The sequence below is a fragment of the Falco naumanni genome, chromosome 9 (assembly GCF_017639655.2).
Source record: "Falco naumanni isolate bFalNau1 chromosome 9, bFalNau1.pat, whole genome shotgun sequence".
NCBI classification, from domain to species: Eukaryota; Metazoa; Chordata; class Aves; order Falconiformes; family Falconidae; genus Falco; species Falco naumanni.
The window spans coordinates 12768547-12785246 of record NC_054062.1 but is presented as its reverse complement, the minus strand read 5'-3'; the positions used below and the strand labels follow the sequence as shown (position 1 = coordinate 12785246).

The window sequence follows — 16700 nt, the reverse complement described above, 5'->3', positions numbered from 1 at the left end:
AAGGCTCACCCTTCTCAAATTTACAAGTCTCACAACCCCTGCTAAATAGTCATTTGGATCAGCACCCCAGCAGCTATGTTTACCCTTACAATACATCACCACTTTAACAAACGCTATTTCCAAGAAGATAAGGGGTTCCTTTTTTTTGCTATTGAATCTGGTAGATTCTGCTCGATTATTTTCACAATGTATTTGTTTACCTTTTACTCAACTTGGCACAAATTTAGTACCAGTACAGTGACATACAAACTTCAACAATTAAGCAACATTACCTTTAAAACTGACTGTAGTTGTATTTTTTGCACGTAGGTTGAAAACTGTGGATAGCCTTTTGCATTATTTGACTCAGTTAAGAAATATTGATTTATTGATTTTTAATTGAAAACAAACTCATTTTACATTTTCCAGAAGAAGTAATACCATCTGCATTGATGCTTGGTTATTATTAAATAACTTATGGCTCTGCTACAGATTCCCGTTTCCCATAAGAAGAAATACCTCTAAAAAGTGGCAGTTCCAGCGCTACAACTGCTGTTTTCTTATCTTGCTTCTGTGATTCTAACGAGTTACAGGGTGAATGCCAATGCAGGTCTTCATCTGGGAAACGCTGTCCCAAGCCACCTTTTAATGAGCATTACTAAGCACAGCTGTACTTTTTTGTCCACCAAGTGATTCAGAGATCCAAATAATCAAAAATCAATTCATTCCTTCTTCAGGTAATTCACAGGTTCATTGTACTAGCTAAAACATATGCGAAGATGTGAAAAGAAAAAGAGAGAAAGGTAGAAATCATTAAATTAACTTTCTAATTTCTATATGGTCACCTCCTAGGCCTTGAATAATGCCCTTCCATAGTTACAGGCTATAAATGAGCAATCTTCTCACTATGCCTCAGCTCTCACACCTAACAAAGCTACAGTAGAGACTTTCCCTGAGGAACCCGACTCTGAACTAGCACTCGATCACTGTGGACTCTTACAAGGTACAATGTCTCTATTCACAAGTCAGATGCGTTCACCTTTGCACAGTACACAAAAGGGCTGTTCTCCCAAGCCTCTGTAAGACGTAAGCTTCATGTGAAAGTGATTTTAATAGGATCTTACAATCTGTCCTCTGCCTGCCTACAGTATGGGTAGCTCTCCCACTTTCCCTCCTTACAACCAAGGTTGCGCTTCTGAGCTTACAGTACGGTCTGATACAGCACCTTGTTAACGTTTGTGATTAACGATGAGTTATATCTCCACAGTGTTGTATCCCTGATAAGGGCTTCTCTGGGAAGGTGTCCCTGAAGGGGCACCCGGCAGTGATAAATGAGGGCAACATCCATGGGAACATACACACTGTCTGCATAAGCACGTAGGACAGAGTGGACTGAAGTCTGAATCACCTTTCGTGGATCAATTATCATTTTCCTGGGATTGATTACATCTTGCCTGTCAGGCTCTCTGTGAACATGCTGTAATATGTTAACACCTGGAACAGTATTCCAGGATGAAATGTTGAACATGTGAGTAGACACGGTTTCTGGAAAGATGTGGTTCTCAAAGAGGAAAACGCCAGCCCTCGGGTTTTGCTGCTGAAGGCTGCTCATCATCGTTTTCCAGTCTGAGTGCTTAAGGGGAAGAATTATTTCATCAGCGTCATTAAGAAGTACAAATCGGCTCCTCCGCATGTTACGGTATATACAGTCATTGAGGGCTGTGATTTGCCCATAGTAGCCAATGTGTGTTCCATCTTGCATGAAGAGCCATTCTGAAGAAACCTTGAGGTGTGAGTTTATGGGCCAGGGAATTATCTCTACAGTTCCTTCTTCCATATAAAACTTCAGGACTTTCTCCATCAGATGGCTACAGTTGTTCTTATAGATCACCACCTTCTGTACCCCAAGAATCTTGTACATTTCCATACTCTGTATAAACTGCAAGACGTTGTTGTAGTTTCCAAACATGGTAGAGATGCATACAGTGAAGTCAGCAGAAAAGGTCTCAGTCTTGCGGTTTTTGATTTCAAACCTTGGCAACTGGTCAATATTTCCATGTGGAGACTGATGAACTGATACGTGTGTTGGATCGCAGCCTTTGGGTTCCAAACAAATTATATCTGCTGCACCGTAAGGGAACCCAAATCTGTCCGAGTGAACGTCAATTGTTGCTTTTGATACATACATCTTTCTATCGTCCTGACAGCAGAACCAGCAGTATAGTTGTTTTACTTCTGCATGGTGAACAATCCCGATCACACGAGTGGCTTTGCTTTCTCTGTTGTCAAAGTATGCAGATATAATAAAAGTTCTGTTATCTTTTAATGGTGTTATTGTGCTATAGGTAATTCTCCCTCTACATCTGCTACCTTCTTGAATTATTTTTGGCAGGTAAGAAAGTCTCTGTAACCTAAGGTAAGAAAGTGTGACCATTGAAGTTAAAGTAACAATGCACACAGCAATAGCAAAATAAGGTTTTTTCCCACCACACAACATTTTGAATGTATCTGAATGTGGATGCAGATTTCTTTTTCCTTGCACTTCATGCTGCCACATCTGCAGAAAAGAAAATATGTAGTATGAGACAATATTACTCATGTTTGTTGCTCAAGAATTTCTCAAACAAGATGGGGCACAGATCTCTCATCGTGCACTACATAATCAGAGACACAGGTACTGTGTTTTCATAAAAAAATAGATTACAAAACACACCTTTAATTGAATTGACAATACTGTATGTGACATTCTCAATGCCTCTATGTCAGGTGTGTGGAAGTTTCTGTACATGGAAGGTTCTGTGAAAGAATATGACAGAGGTTTATATATAGGAGACAAGGAGCCATTATTCATGATTTTCTATAATCCAAACTTTAGTATATCCAATGAAATAATCGGGCAGTAATTTTTAAAGCAAAACAAAAGCTGGGGGTTTTTTCTTCTACACAGTGTTTATGTAAATTATACACAAATAAAACCCTCAACCAGACTTCTCACAGGCAAGTTAGGGGCAGATATACAAATTAAATGTATACAGAATTAATCAGCTTCATAAAAAACGTGGCAATTGGGGATTGCAGATGATGGTCTAGATACAATTGCTGATGTATCAATTCCCTAATTTGCAATTCACAACAGATGACAAAATACACACAGAGGAAGGTCAACTGATAAAACTCAGAAGACAGGTGAAACCTATGTGGGTATAAAACTCATTCTCAGTTACCAGTTCTGCCCTCCTTAGCACTGTACGAGGCAGGGCTTGCAGGGAAGGTTGCCTTGTACTACGCTTCACGGAGACCTGGGCCCCCCTCACATGGCATTAATGCTGGCTCAGGCCCTGGCATGATTTTGGGGCCAGATCCTAAACTCTTGCTGCTGCAGGAACAGGCAGGCATCCCCAAGCACCTGGATGGTCAAATTCTTCAGCAGCACTCATGTGCCAGCCAGTGCCAACGCCTGGCTCATGGCACTCTAGAGCCATAATTTCTGCAAGTAGAGCTCAGATTAGTTTCCTTTACAAATTCATCTTTAGGCATCCAGATACGATCCATAAAACAGTAAGGTGACAGCAAGTTTCTTCAAAGGACTGCTTGTACCACAGAGATTCTTGGAAGAAGAGTGCCCCAGATTAATCAAATTCACGTTATATTAGAGAATTGGACTGGCAGAAGACAGTATCCCCGACTGCCAGCAAGAAGCATGGGGTAAAATGTCAAGATAGAATAAACTGGTTCTATTGAACAAGATGAAGAAAATGTTTCTAGTAGGCATGTCATAGCTGCATAAAGTCAGCTGCTGAGAAAAAAAAAATCGTATCATTAAAAGACCCAGATTTCTATATTTTGTAGCTAAAACAGGTAGCAATGTGACAGCTGCAGCAGAAACTGGAAAATTCTCATATTTCTTGTCCTTTCACTTACTTCTCAAGACTTAATAAAATCACTTGCTTAAGTACTTATTAAGCTAAGTATGTTCAGAGAGTATGCACAAGCTAAATATCTAACTACTTTTTCCAAAGCATATTACTCAGTCTATTCTAAGATAATAATTAAACCTCGTATTTCATGCTTTTCCCCCCAGATTTCACACATTGTGTAAAGCTATTTTGAAAGCCTCTATCTTGATACTGTTTTGTGATGGAACAGAAAACTAGCATTTTCAAAGAAAAGTAAGCAAGATACAAAACCAGAACGAACCTAAATCTATAGTTTTGAGCCAGATATCATACTCAGCAGCTTCACAGCTTTGGAAGTTCCTAAAATCACTGACAACTTCACTGTTTGGCTTGAAAAATTCTGCTAGGGTCTGGTTTTGTGCTTAAATACAGCATTTTACAACCAGTAAAATCCAGCTTCTGAATCTCAACAGAATTTAAGCAAAAAGTAACTGTCCACACCTTCAGAATAATGTGCAACATTTTCACGACTGCTCTCTCCTGAAAAAGCAAAGTAAGGAGAAAGATGGTCACAACACACCCCTTAAAACGCCCCATTTGCCAAGGCTGATGATTTATAGCAGCCTTTCCTAGCCACCAAGAAAGTGCTTTCAGGCCAGAAGAGTCACAGGGCCAGGAATCTCCCCTAGAGCACAGTAGGCACAAAGCAGAGCAGCAGCAGCAGCCAGCGCTGGCTCCTCATCTCTGACCTGGAGAATCAATCCCCCCTCAGAAGCCTTTAGAGCAGAACTGCAGATATGTGGTAAGAGCCTGCTACTGTCGTACAACCTTCTGCTGGGAGATTTGTGACTGAGAAAACCTCACATTTTCTAAGTCTTTTTATTAAACATTCAAAAATCAGGCAAAAAGTTTCCCCTGGGCATTCTTATTCCCAGGTTGCTATATATTTTAGCATTCTTACAACACAGAGCAGATCATATTTAACATTTTTTCCTTGGTCTTGCCTATTTATGACTTAAATTATTGTTTGGCCTTCTAGAATAACTATTTTTTTTACTGATGAAAAATCAAAATGTCATCATTAAATAATAAAATTAATTTATTACCTGTTATTTCTTCTGCTTTTGCTTGCTATAAGTAATGAACATTAAAAAAAAAATACTTCAACAGTGTTTTGAACAGTAAACATCAGAAAGCAAAAAGTACCTTTTAAAGCAGATAGCTGAGTGAAGTTCTGTTCAGTCCTCCATTTATTTTTGCTAAGGTATAACCTACAAATTGTGTATTCTAAGCAGGTAAAAACTTAAGTATTTTAAGATTAATATTTAATTGCACAAATTGTTCAGTATAGAACAATACTGAGGAAAAAAATGCTAGTACAATACCTAAGGCACTTGCTGACACATTTTATTTCCTGTGGTTAGTGTTCTTTAATGACGTAGCAGCAGCCACACCTACCAGAAAAACAAGTTTTCCTTGTCTTGTGCAAAGCATACAGTTGCCTCCCAAGAACTTAATTTAAATGACAAACTTGAGTGTGGAGTTGAAGCAAATGAAACCTAGGTGCTTGGGTGATTTTTTTAAGGCTGCTTAAGCATCCTTCTGGAAATTAATCCTGCATGTTGATACAACTGCAGTTCATGCACATACTTAAAGAGAACTAGAAAAACATCCTATATATCTGTATTTCTTGAGCAATAAATTTTTTCAGTAACATACTATAGACTTAATTAAAATAGGTAAATACAAATTCTGATGAGGAACTGTGAGAGAGATCTGAAACAACAGCAGGTTCTAGAAGCAGAGAAAAAGAGCAAAATACAGAACTCAAGGCACACCAGAACACAGAATCTTAAATAAATATGTCATTATTAAGGAGTTAAATTCATGGTTTTCCCAACATGTGACTCATGACTTTTGATCCTCTGAAATTAACTGCACAGGTATGTAGTCAGAAAATATATAGTCAGGTTAATTAGGAACATTACATTTGTATAGAGTGTACTTGGCCAATTTTGACTTCAAAAACCATGCTTCCAGCATACTTAAAAAGTTTATTTTATGATAACAATAATTCATTCTAGTTTTGTGTCTTTTAATTCCAATTACTATCCAGATAGAACACTATGCAGATTTGCTTTAGTACTAAATTTAGCTAACAGTATCAATGGCTACTTTGTGCCAGTTTGTTATTTGTCAGTATTCCCCTTAATAGCAAAAGAGCCCTTCTTCCACCCTATTGCATTTATGGACTGCAGTCACACCGCCTAGTCTTCCCATTTGCTGCTTTTTTATTAAACAAGACAGGCTGTTCTAATACTCTCTCATAAGAAACACTCGTTCCTTGACCGGTTGCTCCTGTGCAGCTGGCCCAGTTTCAGTTAATCTCTAGCACAGGAGATGAGAAATTTCTGTTCCTTGTCCATTTGTACATGACAGTGACAAGCCCTCATCACTGATGGAAATATTCTTTCTTAACATATGCCAGGATTACATTGTTTGCAGATGCATCACATTGCAGAGATACATCTGAGCTGTCATCAGCCGAAGATTAATGCACCTACTCAATCTCTCAGCCAACTGCAGTTGCACAATAAAGAGCACTTGTCCCAGTTAGAATCACAGAATCACTGACTGGTTTGGGTTGGGCAGGACCTTTAAAGATCATCTAGTTCCAACCCCTCTGCTGTGGGCAGGGACATCTTTCACTAGACCAGGTTGCTCAAACTAATCACATTTCTCCTTTCGTCACAGCCCTTCTAAAAATCTACTCTAAAACCTTGTACGTGACCAAGATTGCATTTACAAACTTGCATACACTTATCCCCTTCCTAAACCAAGGAACTGCTCATGCTTTCTCTTGCCACATGGTACCACTACACCCATGACACATTTATGAAACACCCGCTATCAATAGCTTCTGTCTTCTTAGAATTTTGGAATGGAAACTATTCAGTATCACCTTCCAACTGGAATGTTGTTTTTACTTTTGCTGTACAACTTCTATTTTCAGACTGTCTTTTCTGTCACCTTTCTTTAACCCTCCACAACTAGCATTGTCCTTAATAAAAGGTGGAACAAAGTGCTAATTTAGTTCAACAGCCACTCCTAGGTCATTATTAATCTCCTCCATGTGTTCTCTGCATTGTGGCCTTCCTTTGCAGTTTGTTTTATTTGCATTGAGACAGCTGAAGGCCTTTTATGCCACCCATTTCAGTATCTTCGCAATGTCTAGACTGAGTTTAATTCTGGTAACTCTCAGCTTACCACTTCATCTCCCAACCCAGGGTGAGGACAAGGAGCAACTGGCAGAGGTGACTGCGAAGTTTCAGTCATTAATATTCAGTTGCACAGGACAATAAAGAGTCTAATCCTTGGTTTATCCAGGGTCTAACTACAAAGAGCATTATTAAATCATTATTTTTGGAAAAAGTTATACTCTGCCATCTGCTTTATGGTTTTCCCCAGAAGTGACAACATACACCACTGGTGCATAAACAAAAACAAAAATTTGTAAGACTAACAGTTATTTACCATCTTTATCTAGATTGTCTGTTGCTAATCTTCTGATATCTTATCTCTTTCAGAAAGACTGTCTGAAACACTGTTGTCCTTCCTCTCTATACGGTCCAAAGTCCACCAACATGTATTGTTTGAAGGATTAAACTGAGGGCAGTATTATTCCATTATTCATAAAATATTGCTCTAAAAAAAAATTAAGCTGGCCGTTTCTATTCTAACCACCCACCAGGCCAGTGTGCTGGCCCAACACCTCCTGACGACCCCAGGGCACAGGGCCTGGCAGCGCTCCCCTGTATGCACACACCTCCTACAGCGCACATACATCCCTCAGCAGAACTACTACTGCCAACAACCGGACCTCGCGTGCTTTGAAAACGGGTCCATCAGGCCAAGTAACAATCCCCTGGCGACACTGAAAATACTGCCCTTCCCGCTGCCGGCCTCGCGCACTGAACCTCCTCAGCTGGGACACGGTTCGTCCCGCCGCGAGAGCTCGCAGCGCGCTGCGCTCCGGGCTGGTGACCACAGCGGCGCCCGCGACACTGGCTGGGCGCCCACCGAGCGGCCGGGCCCCCCCGCGCCGCACCCACCTCCCCGGGCCGGGGGTACGAGGGGCGGGGCAGGCCGCGGGGGCGGGGCAGGCCGCGGGGGCGGGGCCCGGCTGCGGCCACAGCTGGGCCCACGCAGGGGCACGCGGCGGTACGGCGTTTGTCTCGGCAGGTCGGCGCGGCGCGTGAGGCAGCCCTGCCGTCCTGGACGTGACGGAACCGCCCCTGCTGCGGGGAGCGGCGGATAGATCCCTTATGTCGCTTTGACTTACCTCTCCGGCTGCCTGGCTCAGCCCACGAGCGTCTCTCTGTCGCGACACCGAACTCGCCCCCGCGGGTACGGAGCTGCCGGCCGGGTCTGGCGTGCGCCCGGAGGGGCTGCGCGGCCTTTCCGTCCAAAATCACGCTCCAGGCTCGCAGCGTATTCAGACGGAGACTTCAAAAAAAAGTGTTTTAATTTACCGTTAGACGGTTAGCACCGGCAAACAGCGCCACAGCTGCCCGCCACCGCCTTTGCCATCCCTTGGGTGGAAACGAATCCGGCCTCGCCGAGCCCCCTCCGCTGGGGACGCCGGGTGCGGGCCCCGCGCAGCAGCCGCAGCGCCGGCGCCCAGTCAGAGCCAGCTGCCGGGCCGGGGCCGCCCGTCCCGCCGCGCCGCTCCCACCCCGGCACCAGCTGCCGCGGGGCGGGGCCGCTCGGCCGGGCACCTGCGGCTGCGGGCAGGAGAGCGAGGGGAGACCCCGCGGGCCCCGCCCGGGCCGCGCGTCCGGAGGGCCCCCCGCGCCCGCCGCCGTCCCCCCGCGGGCCCAACTCTGGGGTCGCCCCGGCGGGTCGCTACCGGTACCGGCGGCTTGCCGGGGTCCCCGGGCGGAGCGCGGCCCCGGGAGCTTCCCGGCGAGCCAGCGGCAAGCCGCACCCCTTCCCGCCCCCCCCCAGTGCCCGCCGCCGTCGCGGGTTCCCCGGAGGCGTTTGTACGGGGGGGGCGGGCCCGGGGGGTGCGCAGCCCGCGCCCCGCAGGCGGCCCGGAGGGAGCAGGGCGGCGGTAGCGCTGCTCCCGGCCCAGCCGCGCCGAAACGGGGCTCAGGGCCCGACCCCAGCATTTAACTGTCGGTTCGTCTAATTAGCTTGTGTAAAATGGAGAAACACAAGCAAGCCATTGTCTTCAAAATGCAAATCGATTAGAAGACAAATGTAAAGGGGAATCTGATAATTAGGTAATGATAAAATTCAGTTGTTCACAAAAACACTTCTTGGAGGTAGCAGCTGCTACCCCAGTCATTGCTACCCCAACATGTAATGTTGGCATTCATGTGAGTTCTGTCCTGGGATTTTTTCTAGTGGTGAAAGCCACACATCACAGACCGTCACTCCTGTGAATAACAGATGATTTTAAATATACAGTGCATTTATTGTTGGGGACAGCACAGCAGTACATGCCTATTGCAACACCTCTAAATGTCGTTAGTGCACTTACAATTGTAGCACACACAACACAGTCAACTTTCAGTGCCACAGATGTGTAAGATACCTCCTCCAAAGGGATATATCTCTAGTAAGAGGTATGTGACACCAATTTCCTGTGGAGACAACAACATCATCAGGCTTCTCCCAACGGTGTGCAAACATCTCTAGGAAATAGTGGTATGACGCCTCAACCACCCTTTTTGGATCAAATACATTTTTTCAGTTTTGAAAATCTCTTTCCTGGATACCTTGATTCAGTTCCCAAGTCAGATGCGTTCACCTTTGCACAGTACACAAAAGGGCTGTTCTCCCAAGCCTCTGTAAGATGTAAGCTTCATGTGAAAGTGATTTTAATAGGATCTTACAATCTGTCCTCTGCCTGCCCACAGTACGGGTAGCTCTCCACTTTCCCTCCTTACAACCAAGGTTGCGCTTCTGAGCTTACAGTACGGTCTGATACAGCACCTTGTTAACGTTTGTGATTAACGATGAGTTATATCTCCACAGTGTTGTATCCCTGATAAGGGCTTCTCTGGGAAGGTGTCCCTGAAGGGGCACCCGGCAGTGATAAATGAGGGCAACATCCATGGGAACATACACACTGTCTGCATAAGCACGTAGGACAGAGTGGACTGAAGTCTGAATCACCTTTCGTGGATCAATTATCATTTTCCTGGGATTAAAAACGTTTTTCCTGTCAGGCTCTCTGTGAACATGCTGTAATATGTTAACACCTGGAACAGTATTCCAGGATGAAATGTTGAACATGTGAGTAGACACGGTTTCTGGAAAGATGTGGTTCTCAAAGAGGAAAACGCCAGCCCTCGGGTTTTGCTGCTGAAGGCTGCTCATCATCGTTTTCCAGTCTGAGTGCTTAAGGGGAAGAATTATTTCATCAGCGTCATTAAGAAGTACAAATCGGCTCCTCCGCATGTTACGGTATATACAGTCATTGAGGGCTGTGATTTGCCCATAGTAGCCAATGTGTGTTCCATCTTGCATGAAGAGCCATTTTGAAGAAACCTTGAGGTGTGAGTTTATGGGCCAGGGAATTATCTCTACAGTTCCTTCTTCCATATAAAACTTCAGGACTTTCTCCATCAGATGGCTACAGTTGTTCTTATAGATCACCACCTTCTGTACCCCAAGAATCTTGTACATTTCCATACTCTGTATAAACTGCAAGACGTTGTTGTAGTTTCCAAACATGGTAGAGATGCATACAGTGAAGTCAGCAGAAAAGGTCTCAGTCTTGCGGTTTTTGATTTCAAACCTTGGCAACTGGTCAATATTTCCATGTGGAGACTGATGAACTGATACGTGTGTTGGATCGCAGCCTTCGGGTTCCAAACAAATTATATCTGCTGCACCGTAAGGGAACCCAAATCTGTCCGAGTGAACGTCAATTGTTGCTTTTGATACATACATCTTTCTATCGTCCTGACAGCAGAACCAGCAGTATAGTTGTTTTACTTCTGCATGGTGAACAATCCCGATCACACGAGTGGCTTTGCTTTCTCTGTTGTCAAAGTATGCAGATATAATAAAAGTTCTGTTATCTTTTAACGGTGTTATTACATTTTGAGCAGGTTCTCCTCTACAAGACTGATATGCTGGACTGGTAGTGGTTGCCTGGGGGAAGTGTTTCCTAGTTATGTTATTCTGTTGCTGAACATCTTTCCAGGAAGAGATGAAAATGGTTGCAAAAATAAGGATACATGCAGTAACACCACAAATATTTTTTTTTCCACAGTGCATCATTGCTGAATTCCACGATTTGGAACTTAACAGACCTTTACACTGTCTTCTATTCACTTTCTCTGAAACAAAACAAACACACAAAAAAGCACACTTTCAGCGATTTGCCAAAAAGAAATAATCTTATTTATTGAACTGTATTCTGTTAAACACAATAGTTATTGTTTTGATTCTTCAAACTTTATTATGAAAACCTGACTTTTCATAGAGGTTTGGAAAAAACTGAGAGACTCTTTTACACCCCCTGATTCCAAACTTTATTATATATTTCAGTCTATGACTGGGCCCAGTACAACATTTTCAGCTGTTTTGGTATATACTAATGACAATAGAGTGCAATTTGAATCACTTCGGAGCATGGAAGAAATTTTATGTTACTGAAAACCCACATTCTTTATCTTTTGGTATTCTGAGAAGCATTTAAAACTGTAGTTATCCATTCCCTTCTTCTTTCTAGAAAAGGTACTGTTAACAAACTCAAACTGCATTCTTTTGTATTGGGTAGGAGTGATCCTGTCACAGTCTCTCAGTGTCCTGCTTGCCATGTCATGAAGGAAATGCTTTCAGAGCCTAGTAGGATCCTGTGGTATTCAACATTATCTAGGAAAACAGGTTTGAAAAGAATGACCTTGTTCAACCTTGTTGCGGGTGAGGTTACTGTAAATGTAAATTGCTTTTGCCACTAAAGATGTCAAGTGTCAGACCTCAGTTCTAAATCAGGAGTTGATTTCAGTAGGACTTTATGTGAATTTTGTGACCCTTCACTAGGACCATATGCACTACTGAACTTCGTAACCTTGCCATGGAAAATTCATGTTCTCCAGGATGTTACCAAATTCAGACTATACAGTGAAGGTTTTCAGTATGCAATCGTAGGTTGATATTCATACGTCCTTAAACCATCAAGCAGATGAAAGGCAAATTAAAACAAACCCAATCCTTGCTTTATTCTGTGAGTGGCCATGAGGGCACGCACGATATAATGTGACACGTCACAACAACACATCGGAACAATAAACTATTGTCTGTACAGTTTTTAAATATTCTGTCCTCTTTTGTATACACTCAATCTCAGCTGAGTAACAACCTCTTTCTAATTACACACAAAACTGACACTTTAGTTACAGCTCTCTTCTGATTTCATAGTACAAGGTTTGAAGACCACGATGAAAGCACTACTGCCTGCTGTAATTTGTAAATTCAAGATGTTGCTCAGCTGTTCTTTTTCACTTTTTGGCCTCAAAAGCTTTAAGAATGTTGTATAATGACCCATTCTCTAAAGTCAAAATCTTGTGTTGCTCTCTGCAAATTGTCATGTAAGTTCTAGTTCTTGTTACTTATCCACAATTGCTTTTTTTTTTTTTTTTTTCTTCTCCCTTCTTTGGAGGTGGGATTTAGCTGTCAGTGTTCCCTTTGAAAAAATCAACAGAATTCTTCAGAGATGGGAGTAAGTCTGATGATCAAAAAGCATGTAACAAGGACAGGAGCTTTAACGAGGCTGTAAAAGTAGAGTAGTTTATGGGTCCAATCTTCCCACCCATGAGAACAACACAGTGACTGAGGAAGGCAGAGAAAATCTGAGAATCCTGGTATAAACTTTTCTGGGGAGGATAGGGCAAATTTGCTAAAGGGTGAGATGAAAGAAAGCACTAATAAAGTTCCTCATCATTAATGTCTGTCATGTTTATTTACAGAAATACAGGTTCCAGGGGTTTGGACTTGGTTTTGGGTTTGGCTTTTCTATACCAATGGTAAATGCAAAAATCATTACACAGTTCTGGTGAAATACATTTTCAACTGCCAGTCTTACACCAGGCAGTAACATGCCTTAAAAGCTTCCTGTTAAACTAGGATTGGGAAATTTACATGAAAATTGCATTTAAAAGATTTAAGAATGTTAGGAAACTAGTCGTCTCTTCCTGCAATAAAGACCTAATGTTAAAATCCACTCATGGCAAGTACTCTCATTTACTCCCTCTTCCTTTTGGAACACCACTACTTTCTAGCCAATGTAAAAAGAGAGCAATTCCTGCACACCCCTCTGCACAGAAGTCTCCATCTTAGTTTTACGTGGAAGTTACACAAAGCAGGAAGTTCACTCAAAAGCTCTCTTGCATCGCACGTCTTCTAGGTGAATCAATCTGTTGTCAACTTTTAACTATGCACAAACAAACTTTTGATACAGTTTCTCTTCACAAATTTTGTATGCATACATTACACAATTTGGGTAATGCAAATTCATCCTAATAGCTTATTTTTAGACTAATAACAATGAGTATCAGCATGCCAAAAGCATTATTAACCACTTGATCTGGAAAAAAGCAAACTTGCATTCCCATCAGAAACCAGAGGCTTCCTCGGGCATGAACGGTGGCTGTGAGTAAAACTTTACAGACAGGGACAATAAATAAAACAAATAGGTCCCTTTTACATAAAGAAGTCTAAAAAAACATAGAGATCTATATTGTCTGCTTAAATAACCTACTGTTTTCTCCTCAAATATTTTTTTAGTTTCTGGAGACCTTCAGCGACTGCTACTCTACCATTTCAGTGTTTCATCTTGACCTGCTCAAAGGGAGATTAATTGATACATGAATTTTACAGGAAAAGGATGGCATCAGTTCCCAAATATGAAATATGATTTTGGGTTCCAGCTTGCGCCACCTCATTTGGAGTCCACAGGTTGCAGCCATTAGCTGATGTCCACTGAACAAGGTGACTAAAAATGTTAAGTTTCTCTTTTTCTGGCTGGGATGGGATCATTACAAAAATGCAGCATTGCAGCTATTGTCAGAACAATAATTTCTGACCAGAAATAGCCACTGTCATTCTGAAAAAGGCTTGTACACAATGTTATTAAGAGATGCTTATTGTACTGTCCTTAGTTCATGATGTTATTAAGAGATGCTTATTGTATTATCCTTAGTTCAAATGGATGTATGTTGGCAAAGCCTCACTGCATGCAAAATAATGACATTCCAATGTTAAGCGAATGATCTCTGTTCCACCATGCGTTATATCATTATGGTCTGTGTTACTGAAGAAAATACTTCGTGTGCTCTGAAATGAGAAATTATCCCTCCTCTTTAAAAGAAGGGTTTTAAAATGTGTTAGCAACTCTGGACCTTCTCTGCCCATTCAGGTTAATACCACTTGCAGTACAGAGAAGAAACAGGAACACAATGTTTTACTGCAAGGTACGTTCTATCAACAGAGTTCAGGACACTTATTCACACAACACAGCAAAAGCCTTGCTTTTAATAACTGTTTTAGTGAAGCTTTATATAACTGTCACTCATTTTGACCGGCATAGTTAGACAACGCCTCAGCATTTTTCAGTTGTTGCATAAAGAGAAATAATGGAGTCCCTGCTTGCTATATGCAGTCTTCATATTTCACCAGAACACACAAAATCGTGCACTCCTGAACATAAGAGGAATCAAACGGTAGCGTACTTACTCACCGTTTCAAGCCTCTTTGTCTAGCACTTTGTGCTTTCCAGTGCGCCAGTTCTGCCTTACGCTCCCACTGAGAGACCTTGCAGCCTTGCTTGTAACCCAACATCTGCTTCCTCTACAATTATACCAGTACTTTTGAGTGTCTGAGGGAAATCCCGTGACCTGGGCAGCTTCCTGTACAGCACAACAGTTTGCGTTCCTTTCTGTCACTTTCTCAGATAAAGAACTTCTACTTCATTAAATTATACATTTTTCAATTGATATTTATACCACCTCAGCCTCTAGACAGTCGTATCTGTTAACTGGGAGAATGGTAGATGATAATTTTCCTCTGTTTATGGTGTCTGTGTGTATGTTCTTGGTGATTTATCTAGATCAGGATTTAAATACTTCCCATTAGATCAGCTGTAACCAAATGTGTTTTAACGAGTCTAATCTTAAAGAGACCCTTGTGTTTTTCAGAGGAGCTTTTGGGTAAGCTTAGTCCTCCTTTAAGATTATCTCTTTCACTGTATAATGACACAAAATCAACAGAGCAATTGTGTGCACCGTTGTGAAACCAGAAAATAAAACTTAGCATTTAATGATACCAATATTTAATCTACTATATCCGGTGTCTGAAATGGTAGGTGGATACAGCCTGAGTCAACACTTGACAGGCTGCTGGAGTTGTATGAATAACGAACATAAATACTAACTTAAATGGGAGAAGTAGACCGGTAGGGAGACACGCAGAAGAATAGAACAGTCGATTTTCTGGGAGCAAACTGGATTTGCCTGCTTTATTAGCTATTTAGAAAGAAAAAATTCCCTTTTTCTTAATAAAAGTGTTGTGCTTGCAATGTTTACTTTAAATTAGTTCTATTTCTATGGAAAGACATATATCTTCAGCTGTCTTAGAGGGAGAAAGGGAAATTGCAGGGGTGGCTTGATTACAGCTGAAGTATTTTGAAAGGGAAATTCAAATTGTAACTACTCAGCAATGGTAATTTGTGACTAAGAAACTATCTGGCATGGAGAGCAAGAAGGCCTAACTGCCGAGGGGGTTAAACTGTCTTAAGCTGTCTGGGAGCAGGTACACCAGGAAACATAATGACTCCAGCGAAGAGAGAAAACTCCCTTGCTGGTAAGATAGGAAATGCTTCAGCAATTGTCAGGTAATGTGTAATGATGGATCGAGCAAGAGCGCTTATAAGCCACCCTTGGCCAGCAGCACTGGCACCGGGGGATGGTCTCGATGGGCTGAGGATGCCATGCTGATGCTCACAGCATGGGTGCTCATTCCAGTGTGGCAGGGGAGCTGGCTTCTGTCACATCTTTGCGGGCTCCTTGTAGAACTGCTGATGGCTGTGGGACTCTGTCCAATGCAGTGTTCATTAAATCTCTATAATTAACAAACATGCTTAATTCACCTCAAGGGGAACAATAAAAATTCCCCAACAATTTTTACTGTTATGTCTCCTTGTTTCTCTGCTATCATGTGTCAGCACAGTCACTGGAAAATAAATAAATAAAAATAAATCAACAGAAGAAATATGTAATTTTCTCCTACCTCAGAAGCTCTTCAACAGTGTCTAGGAGTACAACAACCAGCAAGAACTGTCCACCACTGCTCATGCCTGATGTGAGGCTGCTTCTGCTAGGTTATTGTGCCCTTCAGTTAATAAGTCTCCATGCAATGATGACATTAATATACCTTTATACACACTCCCACCCACCCAGTAAACAAGATGACTAAAGCTAGCATCAGGAACCCATCAGTAACCTTGATACTAAGTAAAACTGATTATGACACAACTAATTGCCTTTTATTTAAACAAACTGTGATTTTTCTTGCTAAATAAGCTGTTTCAGATAGTTAGGCAACCTTTTATGACTATTCCGACATTGTTTTGTCTTACTGTACATAAAAGCAGCCCTCTCTTTTCTCATCCTATCTCCCCGCACATCTGTTCTTGCAAAAACCTCCCACAGCACTGTGCAGTTCTAGAAGCATTCAAGATTTTTGCTAGGGGGAGACACGCTTTTCTGCTTCCCTCCTCATCCTTTTCCCCTTCAGAAAAGGCATAAACTG

The 16700-nt window shown here is 42.2% G+C and overlaps 1 protein-coding gene across 3 annotated transcripts; it reads right to left on the bottom strand.

Moving 5' to 3' along the window:
* Nucleotides 1–1143: 1143 nt before the first annotated feature.
* On the bottom strand, nucleotides 1144–16238 carry LOC121093446 (beta-1,4-galactosyltransferase galt-1-like). Of its 3 annotated transcripts, XM_040605737.1 has the most exons (3): nucleotides 14632–14753; nucleotides 10084–11230; nucleotides 1144–1412 (listed from the first exon to the last, which is right to left on the bottom strand). In XM_040605737.1, the coding sequence occupies exons 2-3, from the start codon at nucleotides 11169–11171 to the stop codon at nucleotides 1181–1183; spliced, it is 1320 nt and encodes a 439-aa protein (XP_040461671.1). In that variant the 5' UTR covers nucleotides 11172–11230; nucleotides 14632–14753; the 3' UTR covers nucleotides 1144–1180. The 3 variants fall into 3 exon arrangements, with proteins under 3 accessions (XP_040461671.1, XP_040461672.1, XP_040461670.1); XM_040605738.1 differs by lacking the exons at nucleotides 1144–1412; nucleotides 14632–14753 and adding an exon at nucleotides 16179–16238 and having other exon boundaries at nucleotides 9331–11230; XM_040605736.1 differs by lacking the exon at nucleotides 1144–1412 and having other exon boundaries at nucleotides 9331–11230; nucleotides 14632–14752.
* Nucleotides 16239–16700: the final 462 nt, after the last annotated feature.

Coding starts and splice junctions, on each gene's coding strand:
- LOC121093446 (XM_040605738.1), bottom strand. CDS start 11,171: ATGATGCACTGTGGAAAAAAAAATATTTGTGGTGTTACTGCATGTATC.